Source organism: Manis pentadactyla, chromosome 4 (assembly GCF_030020395.1).
Source record: "Manis pentadactyla isolate mManPen7 chromosome 4, mManPen7.hap1, whole genome shotgun sequence".
NCBI classification, from domain to species: domain Eukaryota; kingdom Metazoa; phylum Chordata; class Mammalia; order Pholidota; family Manidae; genus Manis; species Manis pentadactyla.
The window spans coordinates 111,271,476-111,291,841 of NC_080022.1; the positions used below are offsets into that span (position 1 = coordinate 111,271,476).

Consider the following 20,366-nt stretch of genomic DNA (forward strand, 5'->3'; position numbering starts at 1 on the left):
ATTTTTCTACTAGGTCTCACTAAGAGGCAAAAAAGGGATAGAAGCAGACATAAAACAGTCTTCGATTCTAAATCTTGCAGATGTTTCCCAATTCTTTATTTAGTGATTTCACTTTATTTAGTGAAATGGCTGGCCAAGATGATGTTATAGGAAACTTATGGTATGGTAATTTTAAGCAGATGAAGGGTGTGACGCTGTTTTTCATCCGGAGAGCAGATTGTAAAGAATCTGTGTCCTTTGCGAAGAAAAAAAACAGGAAGCATGTTCAGGAAGCTTCACCTATTTCTCTTATTTTCCTTCCAGAAAAAGAAATGGCTTAAATATATATTACAAACTTAAATAGGACTAAGGGGTACAGAATAGGCCTAACTTCAGGGGCCGAAGGCTGACGACTCCATGAGAAGGCGAGGAAATTTGGGGTAACAAGGCAAACGAGCATTTTGCTTTGTCAGGTGTAGTGTCCAAGCCCGGGGACGGAGTGGGGGCAGGTAGGTATGGAGAGGCTGTCAGCCCGGGCCAGAAAGAATGTTGCCATGGTTTCCACGCGGTTTTTTTTTTTTTTTTTCTTCCCTGTTCAGGTCGGTTTTCTAAGCACCGCCCGGCAGATTACGTATTTCCGTTTCCGGTCGCTAGCTGCATTCCTGTCGGCTGGGTTTTGAGGGCTCGGGGTAAGGGGTTCGTGCTGGGCATGAGGAAAGGGAGGTCGGTGGCGCGGGAGGCAAAGATTGCGCTTCGTTGCCCCCTTTCCTGAAGACCGAGGAAGGCCGTGTTTCCAACTCTCAACCCAAACCTTCCTCGGGCCGTGAGCGGTAATTGCATCGGGCTCCTGCCGCACGTCCCGGCTCTCCATTGCCCGACCACGTAAATCTCCGTGGCGATGTCCTGCTACCATTTATTTCTTTTCTTCCCTTTGGTAAGGTTTGTATTGGCACAGAGAACGGGGAAGGCTTGACAGCGTTTCGCATGTACTTTTAGGATATGAGGACTGCCACGTGCCCGTCTAGCAAGTTCCTGAGTACGTTTTATTAACAGACCCTGAATAAGCCATGCCATAGAGTGTATATTCTGTTGTGTTTCTCTTATCTGGTCTCTATACTTTTCCTCCTCCTTTCTCTATAGTGCAGAGTGAAGACTTAAGTCCAAGGTCATGGCAAAACATCTGAAGTTCATTGCCAGGACTGTGATGCTACAGGACGGGAACGTGGAAGGTGCATACAGGACCCTAAACAGGTAATTTAGTGGACCAAAATCATATCTATCTCTTGGGAAGTGTGGTAGTTATTCTCTCTTTTTCCCTGTCATAGAGTGTTCGCAAAGCTAGCCCAGGTGTTCATAATTGATTGAAACTTCTCAGCCACAGTTTTTTATCTTAATAATGAGGTTCTTAAATCTAACTGTATGAAGCTTATTCATCAGCCATAATTACTTTGATGCCTGAATTCTGTCCAAGACTTTAAAAAGAGCCCAAAGGGAAAATCAAGATACAAAGTTACTAGGAAGCAGGGACATAGTACATGATAAACAAAGCAGAGGGTGGGATTGGTGTGGGACAAGACTAATGAAAAATGGTGAATTCAGATTTGGGATCTTGGAGAAGCAAACAAGAGATGTAAAACGTTAACAGTTTTAGAGGAAGGTTATAACCCAAATAAGAAAATAAAGATGGGAATGAACTGGCTTTAATAGAGGAGCTGTACTGGAAGTTTGAATGCTAGGCTAAGAGATTTAGAATGGCTTTAATAAGAATGCCACAGCACAATACTTTCTCAAGCAAATAGTTCCTTGGGCTTCCCTTATCACCGGTTGTAAAGATTTTCATATTCTGGCATGCTTCAGTCATCATTTTCTTTCCCCAGTGTGAAGCAGAGTTTGGAGAAACAAGTGCTTGTTGAGTTGAAGTAACAATCAGTCATCATCTTCTTTCCCCAGTGTGAAGCAGAGTTTGGAGAAACAAGTGCTTGTTGAGTTGAAATAACAAAGAATTGTATGAAAGAGATCTTAAGAGATTATATGAGCCAACCCTCTGCTTAGAGGACAGTAAAGTGATAGCTTTATTTCACAAGTAAGGGCAGCCTAGGAAGATTAAATTGTATTTCTTGTGTTGCACAATTACTGAACGGTGGAGAGGAGCATAAAAAACACAGCTTTCTAGTGCAGTGTTCTTTGCTGTATGTTACTAGGTTATTTGCTAGTTTCTCTGGAAATGGAGAGATCTGTGGCACTCATTTCATAGTTACGAATCCTCACTTGATTGGGTTTAAATATTGGTGTGGTTCTTGTGGACTGAGCGGGTAAACCTGAAAGAACTGAGTTCTCAGCAGAGTTCTAGGTGTGAAGGGCTAAACGGAAGACCATACTAAATGAGGACAAAGGTGCTTTCAGAAACTGTGTATTGGAGAAGCAGTTGCAGGCTCAGGATGGTCTGTATATCTCTTTTTTTATTATTATTAAGGTATTATTAATATACAATCTTTTGGTTTTGTTTTGTTTATTAAGGTATCATTGATATACACTCTTATGAAGGTTTCACATGAAAAACAATGTGGTTACTACATTTACCCATATTATCGAGTCCCCCACCCCACTGCAGTCACTGTCCATCAGTGTAGTACAATGCTACAGAGTCACTACTTGTCTTCTCTGTGCTACACTGTCTTCCCCATGATCCCCCCCACACCATATGTGCCAATCATAATACCACTAAATCCCTTTCTCCCTCCCCACCCACCGTCCCCCACCCCTTCTTTTTTGGTAACCACTAGTCCCTTCTTGGAGTCTGTGAGTCTGCTGCTGTTTTGTTCCTTCAGTTTTGCCTTGTTTTTATACTCCACAAATGAGGGAATCGTTTCGTACTTGTCTTTCTTCACCTGGCTTATTTCACTGAGCACAATATCTTCCAGCTCCATCCATGCTGTTGGGAATTGCAGAATTTGTTTCTTTCTTATGGTTGAGTTGTATTCCATTGTGTGTATGTACCACATCTTTATCCATTCATCTATTGATGGACACTTAGGTTGCTTCCATATCTTGACTGTTGTAAATAATGCTGCAGTAAACATGGGGGTGCATATGTCTTTTTGAATCTGAGAACTTGTATTATTTGGGTAAATTCCAAAGAGTGGGATTCCCAGGACAAATGGTATTTAGATTTTTAGTTTTTTGAGGAACCTCCATATTTCTTTCCACAATGGTTGAATTAGCTAACATTCCCACCAGCAGTGTAGGAGAGTTCCCCTCTCTCCACATCCTCACCAGCATTTGTTCTTAGTCTTTTCAATACTGGCCATCCTAACTGGTGTGAGGTGATATCTCATTGTGGTTTTTATTTGTATTTCCCTGGTAATTAGTGATGTGGAGTATCTTTTCAATGTGCCTGTTGGCCATCTGAATTTCTTCTTTGGAGAATTGTTCAGATACTCTGCCCATTATTTAACTGGGTTATTTGGTTTTTGGGTGTTGAGGTGTTTGAGTTCTTTATATATTTTGGATGTTAACCCCTTGTCAGATATGTCATTTACAAATATATTCTCCCATACTGTAGGATGCCTTTTTGTTCTACTGATGGTGTCCTTTGCTGTACAGAAGCTTTTTAGCTTGATGTAGTCCCGTTTGTTCAGTTTTCCTTTTGTTTCCCTTGCCCGAGGAGCTGTGTTCAGGAAAAAGTTGCTCATGTTTATATTCAAGAGATTTTTGCCGATGTTTTCTTCTAAGAGTTTTATGGTTTCATGATTTACATTCAGGTCTTTGATCCATTTCGAGTTTACTTTTGTGTATAGGGTTAGATAATAATGCAGTTTTATTCTCTTGCATGTAGCTGTCCAGTTTTGCCAACACCAGTTGTTGGAAGAGGCTGTCATTGCCCATTGTATATCCATGGCTCCTTCATCATATATTAATTGACAATATATGCTTGCATTTTTATCTGGGCTCTCTAGTCTGTTCCATTGGTCTGTGAGTCTGTTCTTGTGCCAGTACCAAATTGTCTTGATTACTGTGGCTTTGTAGTAGAGCTTGAAGTCAGCAAGTGTAATCCCCCCAGCTTTATTCTTCCTTCTCAGGATTGCTTTGGCTATTCAGGATCTTCTGTGTTTCCATATGAAATTTAGAACTATTTGCTCTAGTTCATTGAAGAATGCTGTTGGTATTTTGATAAGGACTGCATTGAATCTGTAGATTGCTTTAGGCAGGATGGCTATTTTGACAATATTAATTCTTCCTATCAATGAGCATGGGATGTGTTTCCATTTATTGGTATCTTCTTTAATTTCTCAGGGTATAGGTCTTTCACTTACTTTGTTAGGTTTATTCCTAGATATTTTATTCTTTTTGATGCAATTGTGAATGCAGTTCTCCTGATTTCTCTTTCTGCTAGTTCATCGTTAGTGTATAGGAATGCAACAGATTTCTGTGTATTAATTTTGTATCCTTGCAGCTTTGCTGAATTCAGATATTAGATCTAGTAGTTACAGAGTGGATTCTTTAGGGTTTTGTATGTACAAAATCATGTCATCTGCAAACAGTGACAGTTTAACTTCTTCCTTGCCAATCTGGATGCCTTTAATTTCTTTGTGTTCTCTGATTGCCATGGCTAGGACCTCCAGAACTATGTTGAATAGAAGTGGGGAAAGTGGGCATCCTTGTCTTGTTCCCTATCTTGAAGGAAAAGCTTTCAGCTTCTCGCTGTTAAGTATAATGTTGGCTGTGGGTTTGTCATACATGGCCTTTATTATGTTGAGGTACTTGCTCTCTGTACCCTTTTTGTTAAGAGTTTTTATCATGAGTGGATTATGAATTTTGTCGAATGCTTTTTCAGCATCTATGGAGATGGTCATGTGGTTTTTGTCCTTCCTTTTGTTGATGTGTATGATGTTGATGGATTTTCGAATATTGTACCATACTTGCATCCCTGGAATAAATCCTACTTGATCATGATGGATGATCTTTTTGATGTATTTTTGAATTCGGTTTGCCAATATTTTGTTGAGTATTTTTACATCTCTGTTCATCAAAGATTTTGATTTGTAATTTTCTTTTTTTGTGGTGTCTTTGCCTGGTTTTGGTATTAGAGTGATGCTGGCCTCGTAGAATGAGTTTGGAAATATTCCCTTCTCTTCTACTTTTTGGAAAACTTTAAGGAGAATGGGTATTAGTTCTTCACTAAATGTTTGATAAAATTCAGCAGTGAAGCCATCTGGTCCAGGAATTTTGTTCCTAGGTAGTTTTTTGATTACCAGTTCAATTTCATTGCTGGTAATTGGTCTGTTCAGATTTCTGTTTCTTCCTGGGTCAGCCTTGGAAGGTTGTATTTTTCTAGAAAGTTGTCCATTTCTTCTAGGTTATGCAGTTTGTTAGCATATAATTTTTCATAGCATTCTCTAATAATTCTATGTATTTCTGTGGTGTGTGTAGTGATTTTTCCTTTTTCATTTCTGATTCTGTTTATGTACGTAGACTCTTTTTTCTTGGTAAGTCTGGCTTGGAGTTTATCTATTTTGTTTATTTTCTCAAAGAACCAGCTCCTGCTTTTATTGATTCTATTGTTTTATTCTTCTCAATTTTATTTCTGCTCTAATCTTTATTCTGTTCCTCCTTCTACTGACTTTGGATCCCATTTGTTCTTTTTCTAGTTTTGTTTATTGTGAGTTTTGATTGTTCATATGGGATTATTATTCTTTCCAGAGGTAGGTTTGTATTGCAGTATACTTTCCTCTTAGCATGGATTTCGCTGCATCCAACAGTGGTCTGTATATCTGTTAAAAGGATCTGGCCTTGGGGTGGCCTAATTCCATGATTCTTTGTCTGTGCATGCCAGTCATATCCTTAGGCAGAAGCTTTCCCTCTGCATTGTCGCTCATATTGAAAGTAAAGATAATTGGTTAGGTACTGAGTGGTAAAATACTCTATTTCTTTCTTTTTTTTTTTTTTTTTTTGTACTATTACTGCTCATTCCCAACTTTCTTCTATTTCAGGCTTTCTAGTGGCATGTCTGTGAGATGTTTGGGATGTCTAATGACCTTTCTCTTCCCCTATGTTGGAAGCACAAACTGAATGTCTTTACAGACTCTGTAGTGAATTAGCTAATGAGATGAAATGCTGAATTTGGAAAAAGGAAGTCTTGGAGATTACTTCGTCCTTTTTCTGACCTTTCTGTTTTATTCTTTTACAGTGTGATTAATTTTGGTGGATTTAAATGGGTCTTATAGCCAGGATGATTGAGATGCTTGTATTGAGGGATGTCAAAGGGCAGGTGTTAATTGATGGTAAAACAAATTTTTAAAGGCTTGCCTTTGATCCCCTCACCTGCCCTATTCCTAAATTGCAAGTAACACAAAAGCACAAATTTTGTCTTTAGGAAATTAGCTACTTTGACCAAGATCAAAGCAACAGTTTGTGGTGGAACATTATTCACTGAACCATTTCTTATAATAGTATCAAAAATGTAGCTACAACTTTAATACTTTTGACCAAAGCGGTGGCCTGAAAATCGTTTTCTCACCTAAATGGGGCAGCATAACTTCATGGTTAACAGCACAGACTCTGTAAGTAGACTACCTGGCTCAGATCCTAGCTTTGCCACTTATGATCTGTTGCAAGCTACTTAATGTTTCTCTGCCTCAGTTTCTTCATCTGTAAAATGGAACTAATAATAGTACCCATCTCATAGGGTTGATGTGAGAATTAAGTTAGTTAATACAATTAAATTGCTTAGAACAGTTCTTGGCACATAATAGGCATGAAGAGTTAGCTGTTATCATAATTTGAGTCATTTGTAAACAAGTTTTTACCTTTTTGGTTTTGCTTTGTGGGTGATTGGTTTATTTATTTATTTATTTATTTTGAGAGATTGAGAGTTTGCTTTAGCTTTTTCTTTTCCTATCTTCCTTGATTATCAGGTTATGCTTAAGGTGTCCTGGGGGTGAAAAAATGAGAAAATAATTAAGCTTTATTTTGTCATGAGGATCCAGTTTGCTACTGATACTGGAAAGACTTTCTTACAGGGATACTTCCCAACCAAGGCTCCTTCTGTTTAGCCAATTGCCAATGTCATTCTGAAATAACATTTATTCTCTCTGCGTGCAGTGCTCCCTCATCCCCCATTTCCATTTAAAAAAAGATTTTAAACCTGGAAAACAAAATATTTCTAATTTCTTGCCTGAAGGAGTTGAACAGTCTCCATTGATGCCAGGTCTGCAGAGAGCATAAGGCCAGTTCCAGCTCCTTAGAGAAAACTTCCTATTTCCTTGTCTGGGATTGTTCTAATTAACCTAGAACCAAACCTCTATAATCTGCCTGTTCCAAAGCCTTATTTAACCAATACCATTTTTTATTTAATCAACATTAGAGTTTCTCTTTTCCTGTTTTTTTCTTTTTTTGTTTTAAATCTGAAAATCCTTCCTGATCCCTGGTGTAAGTGGATGGTAGGTGAGGGAAGAATAAAGAAATGGCAGAAGGTGAGGTATATTTGGATGCCTCCTGTCTGTCATCTGGCCTGTCTTGGTACTATCTCAGACCTTCTTGTTCTTAGGAATCTCTTTTAAAAAATCTAAATTTCTTTCTCTCCTTTCTATTTGTTAAACAGCCCCAAACTTCAAGATTGTGTTTTTATAGGTAAATAGCAGTTTATACGTAATTTTTTCCTGGGTAGAAGTGCTAATTTTAGGCAGAAACAGGAGACTGGTCTGTGTCGTCATGTGGTTTTCAGCCCTGACTGCCAGTGAGGACCACCTGGGGAACTTTAAAAAAAAAAACAAAACTGTTGATGCCAGGACCCAACCTGAGACAATATCATAGTCTGGGTGGTGGCATCTGACCAGCAACATTAAAAAATGTCTCATGAGATTTTCATATTCAGCCAGGTTTGTAATAGGCTTCGTAAGGGTTTTTATATCTGGGCTCTCTAGTCTGTTCCATTGGTCTTAGGCTTTTTTATTTGTATATCCCTTGCATTTACCAAAGTGTCTAGCACATAGAAAGCTCTCAATATATGTCTATTTAATGAATATCATGTTCCTTATCTTCTGCCAATCCCTTAGTTTAGTGTTTGTTTAAACTTTGCACTGAAATATTCTTTTTATTATTGTTTATTTTATTTTGGTATCATTAATCTACAATTACATGAGGAACATTATGTTTACTAGACTCCCCCCTTCACCAAGTCCCCCCCACATACCCCATTAGTCACTGTCCATCAGCGTAGTGAGATGCTGTAAAATCACTACTTGTCTTCTCTGTGTTGCACAGCCCTCCCTGTGCCCCCCCACACACACATTATACATGCTAATCGTAAGGCCCCCTTTCTTCTTCCTCCCCCCCTTCTCCCTTCCTTCCCACCCATCTTCCTCAGTCCCTTTCCCTTTGGTAACTGTCAGTCCATTCTTGGGTTCTGTGAGTATGCTGCTGTTTTGTTCCTTCAGTTTTTCCTTTGTTTTTATACTCCACAGATGAGTGAAATCATTTGGTACTTGTCTTTCTTCACCTGGTTTATTTCAGAGCATAATACTCTCTAGCTCCAACCATGTTGTTGCAAATGGTAGGATTTGTTTTCTTCTTATGTCTGAATAATATTCCATTGTGTCTATGTACCACATCTTCTTTATCCATTCATCTACTGATGGACACTTAGGTTGTTTCCATTTCTTGGCTATTGTAAATAGTGCTACGATAAACATAGGGGTGCATCTGTCTTTTTCAAATTGGGCTGCTGCATTCTTAGGGTAAATTCCTAGAAGTGGGATTCCTGGGTCAAATGGTATGTCTATTTTGAGCTTTTTGAGGAACCTCCATACTGCTTTCCACAATGGTTGAACTAATTTACATTCCCACCAGCAGTGTAGGAGGGTTCCCCTTTCTCCACAACCTCACCAACATTTGTTGTTGTTTGTCTTTTGGATGGCGGCGAACCTTACTGGTGTGAGGTGATATCTCATTGTGGTTTTAATTTGCATTTCTCTGATGACTAGCGATGTGGAGCATCTTTTCATGTGTCTGTTGGCCAGCACTGAAATGTTCTTACTACCATAAGAAAGTGAAGGATCTAGAGGGGTCCTGCCACTGTAAACAAATGAATTTCTTTGAAGTCTCTCTTTTTTAAAATTAAAATTATAGGTGATATTTTTTTTCTTAATTTGTTGCCATTATATCTGTTTTGGGGCTAGCAACACTGTCTCCTGCCATCACCAAGTTAAAATTGTTGCCCCAGGCAGATGCATCAAATTTATCCAGAGACTTTGTCTATGGATAGCACCTTTGGCACTCTGTCAAGTATCCTAATTAAGAAACGTGGCATTTTTTTTCTTCATTTCAAAGATTAAAACATCAATGTAGAACTACGTTTTGGGGAAAAACAATTACGTTGCTTAAGAAGAAAATAATATAATCAGAAAGTAGAATGATTAGACCAAAAAATAAAGAGATTCAGGTCCCAGAGACTGAGGGCCTGAGGTGTGATAATCTCTTCTAGGCTTTCTTATGAATTTGGAAGATTTCAACTTTGTGGCTGGGATTATCCAGAAAAGCAGTGCAAGAATATTATGGCTGTGGCTCTTATAATCTTTGGGGATGATACTTATGTCAGTTTAATTCACTCTTTAGAAAGCTACATTTCTATTCCTTTTATCTTGGAGTGTTAGATAGATATCCCACATATATTTCCTCAGGGAAAAAGAGGTGAACAAATATTTTGCTCGTAGAATAATTTTCTAAGCAAGGACTGGTAAGCATGACAGTATGAGCAGGCTTGTTCTGGAGTTTCCCAGTCTTGTCTGTCAAACACAGTGTTTTCTGATAACACTTTTCTTCTTTTTCTCTGCTTTTCCAATATTCTCTCTCTGGCCACTTTTTCGGTATCTCTCTCTTACATCCCAAGCTTCTCTTTATCTCTCTCAGCTTTCTGATATTGGTAGTTTAAAAATATGTTCTGTGTTCTAATTGCAGCAGTAGGTAGAAGAGTGGATGAGAGGAAAGGAAGGTTAAAGCTTTATTTAGCATGTTTGGAGCACAGAAATAGTCTTACATAGGAAATAGCCTATGTGTCTGCCCAGTGAGACCACCACAAAATGCTGCTTATATAACCAAGGGCTCTCATTGGTATCCTGGAATAGGAGTGGGGATTGCTAGGAGGCCCTGCATGATTGGGTGGCCCCCAAGCAAGTAAAGGCAAGAACACTGGAGGCATGTGTGGCTGACCCCTTGTATTCTGGCAACGAAGTTTCTAGGCTCATTGAGTCCTTGTACATTAGTCCTGACGTAGGCTGGTTACACCAACGTGAGAGTCTGTCATCCCCAACCTTCTGCAGGCAAGACAGCTTTACTCCTTTTACATAATCTGTTGAATTTCACTAAAACTGGCAGCTGATTTCTTCTTCAACAATAGGTTGCCAGGCACCTGACCTCCAGGCTGATCTGTTTCCTCTAAAGCTCTTGGCCTGCTAGTCCTTGAATTATCCTTGAAATTGTATGGAAATTCCATCCTCAGTAACACCCTCTACTTCATGATTTCTACAAAGCTTTTCCTGCATCCTTTTTATTTGTTCTACAAAGCTTTTCCTGCATCCTTTTTATTAGAAATGCATTGAGTAGATGCCTCTACTTGTAGGGACTCTCAAGCATTTGAACATAGTTTGTCCTTTTTTAGGATAACTAGAAAGTGCAGAGTAAGGGAGGGAATCCTTACATGGTATCTTGGAATTTATCTGGTCTGTGTTTTGGTAGTTAGAACCATCCAGGGAAGATCATTCAGCATTTACCATCTTTATGTTGGGGGACACCAATCTTTTCAGTCTTTCCCCTCCTCCACTCTTACATTCTTTTGTCGCTTTTTTCTTGTTTTGCTTTTTTGCCTGACCACACAGGCATTTAGTTGGTAAGACTATCACTTCTGTTTCAGAATCTTTTTGAAACTCCAATAAGATGTCTGAGTACGTGTCTAAACTCTCTTCTCCTTTTGCCTTGTTCTTTCACCCTACTTTTAAACTGTCTTTGTCATTCTAATAGATAATCTTCCTAGTTAAAGTTATATCCAGGGTCTCTGTTTTTTTGTAGTATCTTCTCAAATCCAGTCTCCTCCTTTTTATATTATATATTTAATCTTATTCTTTCAGTGATTTTTTTTGTTTTTTTCTCTAATATAAACTAGTCTCTAATGGACTAGTCTCTAGTTCAAAAAGTGAGCTGCTTAAATGGCAGTAAACAAGCTTCCATCTTGGCTTCCATCTGTTTATTGTTATTGAGGAGCTCGGCCAAGCCCTATTCCTCAGTATCTCCTTTGTCCATGGGCACTGCAATAATTTGTCTTCGAACCTTGGGTGGCTTTTGTTTGAGAAGCAGAATACTATTATGGAGCACTGCACTGAAGACCTGAATTCTACTTCTAGCTCCATTTTGTGATCTTGGGTGGGACAGTCTGATTATTTCATAATCTGTTAAAAAATGACATTACTTGCTTAAACAGTTTCATAGGATTGTCATTAGGATCATGGGTGTGAAAATGCTATCTAAATTCTAATGTGCCATCTTAGTAAAGGTAATATTCTTGAGGCTTCTGAGCTAATATTCCCAAGAACTATGTCAGTCATGAAGTCTGTTAATTCCTTGAGCTATGGACATTTGTAGGTCACCTAGAAGACTCATTTTTGTTACACATTTACTGATGATATGCGTTTTACCAAGCTTTTCATTAAATGCAAAAACAAAGACCTCATCTCTAACTTAGTACACAATCCAGTAAGGGAGAGTAAAAGAAAAAAACAAAACATTAAATATAATACTGTCTGAATAACATTTTAAAAGAGACATTAACATGGTGCTATGGTGCTGGTTCTCCTGGACTTGCAGTGGTGACATTGCCTGGGAGCTTGTTAAAAAATGCAGTCTTGGGTCCCCACTACACCTGTAGAATCAGAATCTGGAGGTGGCACAGCAGTTGTATATAACAAGTGTTCTAGGCCAGTGCTGCATGCTACAGTTTGAGAACCACTGTGTTTTAGGAACAGGGAAGGAGTGAATTTTACCTGGACTGGTTTACAGATGTGGTAACCATTGATTTGGGCTTTTGAAGAATAAATAGGATTTCATAAATCATAAAGAAGAAAAGAATGATTTTCCAAGTAAAGAGAAAATCATGAGCAAAGGTAGAAAAAATAGATATGTAGTATGTTTGGAGAACTACATCTAGTTCAGTGTGACTAGGGCATAGGCTTTATAGGGGAAGTTATTAAAGCTAGAGAGAGAGGGCGAAGTTCAATTGTTTAGGGCTTTGAGCTTAGACTAGTGGTTCCCAAATTTATATGCACATTGGAATCACCTGGAGAACTTAAAAATCCCTGCCCATGGCCCTCCCTTCTGGTGACTTAATTGGTCTGGAGTACGGCCTAGGGTTTGGAATTTTTTAATTCACAGGTAATTCCAATGTGCAGAAAAGTCTGGGAACCACTAGCTTTCTGTATATTGGAAAGATTTTTTAGACTATTCTGTATATTGGAAAGATTTTTTAGCATCAGAGTTACATGATCCTATTTATGTCTTAGGACAATAATTAGTGTAGGGAGGAAGAATAGAAATAGGGCAGTCTATTTAACCTTCCCAGTTCAAATAAGTTGTCCTTTAGGAAGCCTTTATAACTACCTTTTCATCCTCAAGTCCAGATTAAATGTCTTTCCTTTGTGCTTCTATGACACTGTTTCCCTAATCTTTGCACCTATCACTGTATTGTATTTTTGTATAATTATCTTCTTTACTCAACTGCAAACATAGGGAACCATGTCTAAGTTTGTTTTTAATCCTCACCACTTAACACAGTGTCTGGTACAGAGTTGGGAGTCCACAAATACTTATTTGAGTAAATGACCAATTGGAAGATTATTTCAGTAGTCCAGGTACAAGTTGTTAATGACCTTTATTAGAGCTGTGGCCATAGGAAAGAAAAGATCTAAGAACTTTTTCATATAGGATATGGTAACTGTGGATCTAGGAAGTAAATGAGAAGGCCTGAAGCCAGAGTGTGCTGAGATTTTTAGCTTGAGTAACTAGTGCTGCCATTAACAGAATATAGCGGAGGAAGAACAGATTTTAGGAGGCAATAAATTTGTTTTTTATAGGTTTTGAGGCAATTGGAAATAACAGTTTGGTTCAAAGACTGGGGCTAGAAATAAAGATTTAGGAGTCAACAGTGTCTGGGTCAGTTCTCAATTTTGACTCTACGTTAGAATTATCTTGGAGTCTTTTAAAACATTTCCAATGCATAGCCCCACTCTACCAATTAAATCAGAATCTCTTAGGAATAGGGCCTAGGCATGAGTACCTTTTAAAAACCCTTTAAGAGAGAATTCTGTTGTGTATCAGAGTTGATGCTCACTGGTAAGGGTTAGGGAAATCCTAATAGAACCAGAAAGAAGGTTTACATTCAGAATCTAGAGGGATACCAACATTTAAAGGTAGATTGAGTAAGAAAGTCAACAAGTAAGACCCTTTGTGGGCCAGGATACTGAGTCTTTTGGTCTTTGGTGCCCTGTTTCTCTACTGTAAGACTCTAGTTTTGGATCCACATGACTTCTGGGCATGCCTATATTTCCAACAGAAACTGAATTATCTGCTTCTCCCGCTTCTGGGAGTTTGCAGCAGTTCCCTTACTTCCCATCATCCCAGACAAATTGATCTGTACAAATATGATTCTCTACTAGCCTACAAATCATTCTTGAATTAAATAGCAGAAGCCTGAGAGAGGATCCCATAGGATAAATGTTCCCATGTCTATTCACATTTGTAATTTACACAAAGCTCAAATCTTCTTAAGTTCATGTCCAATCTATTGCTGTTATCTTGGGCTTTGTGGTATAACATAAAAGTAATAACTAGGGTTTCCCACTGGGCTAGAGTAGCTGGTAGTTTCTCTTATTGTTTCCTTTTTCTTCTGTCCCCTTTCTTCCAGTTATAGTAGCCATGTCTCAACTTCCTTATCTCCAGTTGTGTTTGTGACTTACTTTTTACATGTAATAAAAGGACAGGGTAAGCAGGAATGGGGCCATGTAAACAGTGCCAGGAATGGAGGGCAGCAGCAGGTGCCTCTAGATCTTCTCAGAATCAACTGATGATGGTTGAGCGAGAGAGACAAATCACAGGTTGGAGCCTAAGGATTAGTTATAAGTAAGCTCCAGTGTCTTCTTGGTTCAGTGAGACCAAAGAAGGGAGTTTGAGGTAGGTGTATTATAAATCCAACAAGATAAGCTGCATTGCAAGGAATTGGATGGACAGGAAAAAGATAGATTGAGCCCATTTTTATGGACACTTAAAGATTAATAAACATGGTTTCTGCTTCAGGAATTTTCAGTCTAATGAGGGAGATGTTTGTATAAATAACTAACAGAATGACAGAATGAAATAATTGCTGAATAGGATGTACAATGTAAATGATTTTCTCTTAGAAGATGAGAAAATTTTGAGGAGAGGTAGCATCTGGATTTGGCATCGAAAAGGGGAAAATTTGTCAGAAAGTTGGCAACTGGAATTTGAGGGTAGCATTCTACGCTGAGGAAGCAGCATGAGTTAAGACTTGGTATTAGAATGTGTTCAGAGAGTAGTCAGCAAAGTAATGTAGTTGGAGCATGTAGTACATGGAAAAACAATGGGTGAGGCTGTTGTTTTAATGTTCCTATTTGTATTACTGGTGTGATTAGGGTCTCTTCTTTGCCTGTATGAATTAGGCCCAGAGATTTCTCAGACTTGTAAGCTTCAGCTGTGTCAGTTTTTAAAACAAGGGGTGGAACTACATTTCGCAGTAAGTACTGAGTAGGAATCACTCCTGGTGATTTTTTTTCCCTATTACAAATGACTCACCCCACTGGTAGGTTCTGAAATGCACTGAGAATCACTACCACAGAGAGAAGCTGTTCTTGTGTGATTGTGTCATAAGACCCTCAGTGTGCTGTGGGAGAAACAGAGGCTGAGAACATGATCTGACTATAAACTCCCCAAGGGCAAGGATTATGTAATTAATTGCTTATTTTATTCCTCACATACTCCTATTTGGAGCCTCTATAAATAGGCAGTTCATGTATATTGCCACCATTTTACATCATAATTTTTATAGACACCAGTTTGGTCATTTGACTTCTGGCCTTCTCTGATACTGGAGAAGACTTCTAATGACCCAAACTTCTAACTTCATTGCCTGTCTTTGCCTTTATACAGAATCCTCACCATGGATGGGCTCATTGAGGACATTAAGCGACGGCGGTACTACGAGAAGCCTTGTCGCCGGCGACAAAGGGAAAGCTATGAAATCTGTCAGCGAATCTACAGTATGGAAATGGCTCGCAAGATCAACTTCTTGATGCGAAAGAATCGTGCAGATCCATGGCAGGGCTGCTGAGGCCTGTGGATAATAGGCCCAGTATGAAACCTATCTAGTTGTTGTGTGTATACTTCTTTTCTTTCCCCAACCCCATTTTCTCTTCCCTATCTTACAATAAGCTCAATCATGTATATGCAAAAAGACCAGCAAATATAGAAATAATCCCACTAGTCAGCAATGGACCCTCTCTTTTATTAAGTGAAAGAAAAGGTGAGTTAGAAAGTAGTCTAGGAGTAAAATGTTGGTTGCAAGGTTTGGTTGGGAGGGAGGCATAGGGAATTATTGTTTAGTAGACAAAGATTACAGTTTGGCAAGATGAAAAAGCTCTGGAGATGGATGGTGGTGTTGGTTGCACAACAATGTGAATGTACTTAATGCTGCTGAACTATACACTTAAATGGTTAAAATGGTAAATTTTATGTTACATATATTTTACTATAATAAACTTTTAAAAAAGTCTAGGAGAGGTGAGAAAATTTTCTGAAATGAAGTGGAATGTATTCACCATATCCTACACAATTTTTATGAAATTCAAAGCAATATCTTATTATGGGATAAGCACCTGTTATTCTCTTTTTTTAAATTAAGGTATCATTTATATACACTCTTGTGAAGATTTCACGTGAAAAACATTGTGGTTACTACATTCACGCATATTATCAAGTCCCCCTCCCGACCCCACCGCTGTCACTGTCCATCAGCGTAGTAAGATGCCACAGAGTCACTACTTGTCTTTTCTGTGCTCTAAGCACCTGTTAACTCTTTACTGAACTATCCCTGCTCCCCCAGCTGTTAAGTAAAAGAAGGAGAGGAAGCATGTAATGTATGTGAAATTCTGCTTCTGAAACACCCATTAACCAAAGTAGAGTGCTGGAATCCTTGCCAAAAGGAATCTTTAAGACAAATCTAACATCCTTTAGTTTTCCTTAAAAGATGCTGATGAAGGGATGGAGAAGAAAAGAAGTAAAGCAGTAGATGGGTGGTAGAAAAGAGGGAATGGAGAAGAGCTGAGAGAGAAAGGCACAGAGCCAGAAACCCCCACAGAGACAGGCTGTTCACAGTAAGATGCCACAGAGTCACTACTTGAAGGTGTGGTCTTCAAATCAGCATCAACCTCACCTGAGAAACTGTTCGAAATGTAAATTCTGGGACCATACTTTAGGCCATCTTAATTGGCAGTTGGGGTTGGAACCCAGTAATCTACTTTAACAAGCCCTGCGGGTGATTGTTTTGTGTGGTAGTTTGAGAAACACTGCCCTATAGTACTTGAGAGATTCCAGGTGGAGGTCTCCACTACCACCCTACCTCTTCTCAACAGGCACTCCTGGGAATGACTCGACATCTGGGGGCGTCTGACCACTTCAGGAAGATCAGCTGCTGTACTTCCTTTCCTGCTATTTCCTCTGACCCTGGTCCCCTGACAGCCAAGCTACTAGTACAAAGAGAGTAGGTGCCAATCCCTGAAGGAGAACACAGGGTAGGCAGAAGCTGTTAGCTGCCTCTTCTCACCCAGGCTGCAACCCTCAGCATGGTATTCAAAAAGAAAGTAAAAAGCCAACTCCTAAGCCCCCTACCTCGTCAGATAGCTAGTGTTCAAATTTGTCACCCTGTGGTAGAGTAGCATGGCTTCAGATTTCTTCTACCATTGATGTCTTTTCAGTATCTTTTCTCCCTTTCACAATGACCATGCTTAACGAGTAAGCAGGTCTGCAAGAATATGTGCTGGAACCACTGTTCCTTGCCTAACAGGGCTTGATTAATAAGGCCCATGGTGAACACAGCATATTATAGGGTACTGCAAAGAAATAGCTTAGAAGTAAAAGATCTGGTCCTTGTCCTCTGGAAACTTAAATAATAGTTGGAGAAATTTTATGTATATACTGTTCAATTTTGTTACTTTGCACAACATTTTAACAGGTTAACAGGTTAGACATTGATACTTCTATCCCCTTTTAATCTCTGAATTTGGTTTTTAATGTGTCACATAAATCATTTTGAGCCATGGCATGGTGTCATCTCTTGACAATTGCTGTTGCTAAAGAATGAAGGCCTTTGCCAAAATGGCAGGGGTATGTTTGTGATAGCAGAACCAGGGCTGTTACTTGGCAGTATTCCTCTGAGTCTAAATTGTTTTAAACTGCTTCTGAGCATCCTCCAAAATACTGAGGGTGGCTGAGATCTGGAATTTACTTAATCTCTGAGATTATCCCCCGCTATCCTAGTCTCGAGTCCTGACCATTGTCCATGTCCCCCACAGCAGTGAACAATGATAGGATTTAGCAGATAGCCAGTTGAGAGGGCTCATGTAAAAGAAGTAACTGGCTGGTTACCTGAAGTTCCAATCAGCTTGTGCTGTCATGGCAGAGACCTATTCCCTGCTCTGGGAAGCTAGAAGATAACCTCATGGTTGTACAATGAGTAGGGACTGCCGTAATCCTTGTATCCTGGGGTTCAGGAGAGGGATGGTTTGGTATTTACCCAGTTACAGGGAGATAGATGCAATGCCTCCTACCCTGATCTCAGGCACCTGTGACATCTTTCAGCCATCCACTGGATTGCCGCTGGCAGGGCCTGTTCAGATTGTAATTTAAGAATCTTACGATGTTCAGTGGTCTGGAAACAGGTACCCCTTTAAAATTGGGACTCTGTTTTTGATATTGTACTTTAAAGTTTTCAGAAGTGACTAAATGTAAACAAAATGAAAGTAATTTCAAATGTAAGTACAAAATGAAAACTTGTATGGTAGGTGAAAAAACTAAGGAATAATAAGTCACTCTGTACTGACAAGGTGAAGTAATGGAGTGATGTATTAAACATAGGCAATTGAAGGGAAAGGAAATCGGCACTTCCGTTATGTGCCTGCTACCTTACACACAGTTTTTTACTTAGTCAAACAGATCTGGATTCAATCATGATTTTCACGTTATTTAACAAACTCTAGTCTTCCCTGTAAAATGAGGATAATTGTATCTGCAGATTTGTGGTAAGGATTAGATGAGATAATGCATGTCAAGTACTTAGCATAGTGTCTGGCACATAGAATTTAAATGTTAACAATAATAATTTCCCAGTTTTGCCAGTCAGAAACCTGATCATTCCTCTTCCTCACTAACCCATCGCCTGCATCCATGCCACAACTCTAGTCCCAGCTACCATCATAACTCTGGGATTATTACAACAGCCATTTAACTATCTCCTTGTGTCAGTTGTTGCCCAGCCTGCAGTCCCTTCACACTTTGGCCAGAACAATTGTCCTCAATTGCAACCTTGATCCTTTCACTTTACTTCTTACACTGATAATTGGTTTTCATCGCTTTCAAGATAAAAGTTCAAACTACTTAGGGCATTCAAGGCCTTTTGTGATTGAATCCTACTTCTCTAGCCATCTGTCTCCTCAGATGCACTTCTGGATGACACAACATGATGTGTTCCCTTCCCCTTGCCTGTATTCCAACTCTTAGGATATTCTCTGAAATGCTTTCCCTTATTCCTTGGCCAGTTTCCCTTTTATTCTCCTTTCTTGTGTCTTGAGTTTACCTTTATAAGTTTATTTTTATAATATGTTGTGATTTATTATTTATTTGTCGTTCTTCCTCCGTTAGATTTTCAGTTACTTCGAGGTTGGGTCTTTGTCTTTATACCAGTGTAGTCCCAATGCCTTGAACAATGCCCAGCATTTAAATGCTCAATGACTATTTCTTGAAGAAATACATGACAATAGCGATATATGACATAGATTTACAATGTGCCAGGCACTGTATTAAATTTTTTTTTAAGGCTCAGCCCAGGAGAACATGAGGTCACCACATCAACTGGGAACTAAACTTTTTTGTGTGTGATAAAATAACACATAACAAAGCTTACCATTTTAATCATTTTTAAGTGTATAATTCAGTGGCATTAAGTACATACACAATGTTGTGTGACTATCACAACCATTCATTCCTAAAACTTTTTCATCACCTGAAGCTAACTATAATCATTAAACATTAATTCCCTACCCCTCCTCTCTGCAGCCCCTGGTAGCTTCTGTTCTACTTTCTATCTCTCTGTATTCTGGATACCTCATCTATGTGGAGTAATATAATAACTGCCCTTTTGTGTTTGGCTTATTTCATTTAGCCTATTTTTGAGGTCTGTCCATGTTGTAGCATTGTTACATGTGTCAGAAATTCATTCCTTTAGATGAATGCGGTAATACATGTATATACCACATTTTGTTTATACATTTATCTACCAGTGGACATATTGCTTCTACCTTTTAGCCATTGTAAATAATGCTGCTATGAAAATGGATGTACAAATATCTCTTTGAGACCCTAATTTCAATTCATTTACGTATGGTCCCAGAGAAGAATTGCTGGATCATATGGTATTCCTTTTTTTAATTTTTTGAGAAACCACCCTACTGTTTTCCATAGCAGCTGCACCATTGTACTAACAGTGCACAGGATTCCAGTTTCTCCACATCCTCACCAACATTTGCTATTTTCTGGGGTTTTGTGATGGTAGCCATCCTAATGCGTGTGAGGTTGTATCTCCTTGTGGTTTTGATTCGCATTTTGCCTGATGACTGATGATGTTGAACATCTTTTCATGTATTTATTGGCCACTTGTATATCTTCTTTGGAGAAATGTGTATTCAAGTCCTTTGCACATTTTTGAGTTGATTTTTTTTGTTGTTGAGTTATAGAAGTCCTTTATATATTCTGGGTATTAATCCCTTATCAGACATATGACTTACAAGTATTTTTTCCCATTTCTCCCATTCTGTGGATTGTTTTTTCACTCTTGCTAGTGTCCTTAGATGCACAAAAGTTTTTAATTTTGATGAAGTCCAGTTTATCTATTTTTTTCTTTTGTTGCTTGTGTTTCTGGTGTCATGTCCAATAAATCAGTGGCAAATTCAATGTCATGAAGATTTTCCCCTGTGTTTTCTTCTAAGAACTTTTTAGTTTTTGTTCTAAAGAAGGTCTTTAGGTCTTTGATCCATTTGGCATCAATTTTTATATGTGATATG

At 38.8% G+C, this 20,366-nt stretch overlaps 1 protein-coding gene across 6 annotated transcripts; it reads left to right on the forward strand.

Annotated features, from left to right (window-relative positions):
* The first annotated feature begins 609 nt into the window (after positions 1-609).
* On the forward strand, positions 610-20,261 carry MRPS21 (mitochondrial ribosomal protein S21). Of its 6 annotated transcripts, XM_036905286.2 has the most exons (4): positions 672-809; positions 919-1,015; positions 1,120-1,230; positions 15,184-20,261. In XM_036905286.2, the coding sequence occupies exons 3-4, from the start codon at positions 1,148-1,150 to the stop codon at positions 15,362-15,364; spliced, it is 264 nt and encodes an 87-aa protein (XP_036761181.1). In that variant the 5' UTR covers positions 672-809; positions 919-1,015; positions 1,120-1,147; the 3' UTR covers positions 15,365-20,261. The 6 variants fall into 6 exon arrangements, with proteins under 6 accessions (XP_036761178.1, XP_057356665.1, XP_036761185.1 ...); XM_036905283.2 differs by lacking the exon at positions 919-1,015 and having other exon boundaries at positions 610-675; XM_057500682.1 differs by lacking the exons at positions 672-809; positions 919-1,015 and adding an exon at positions 639-668.
* Positions 20,262-20,366: the final 105 nt, after the last annotated feature.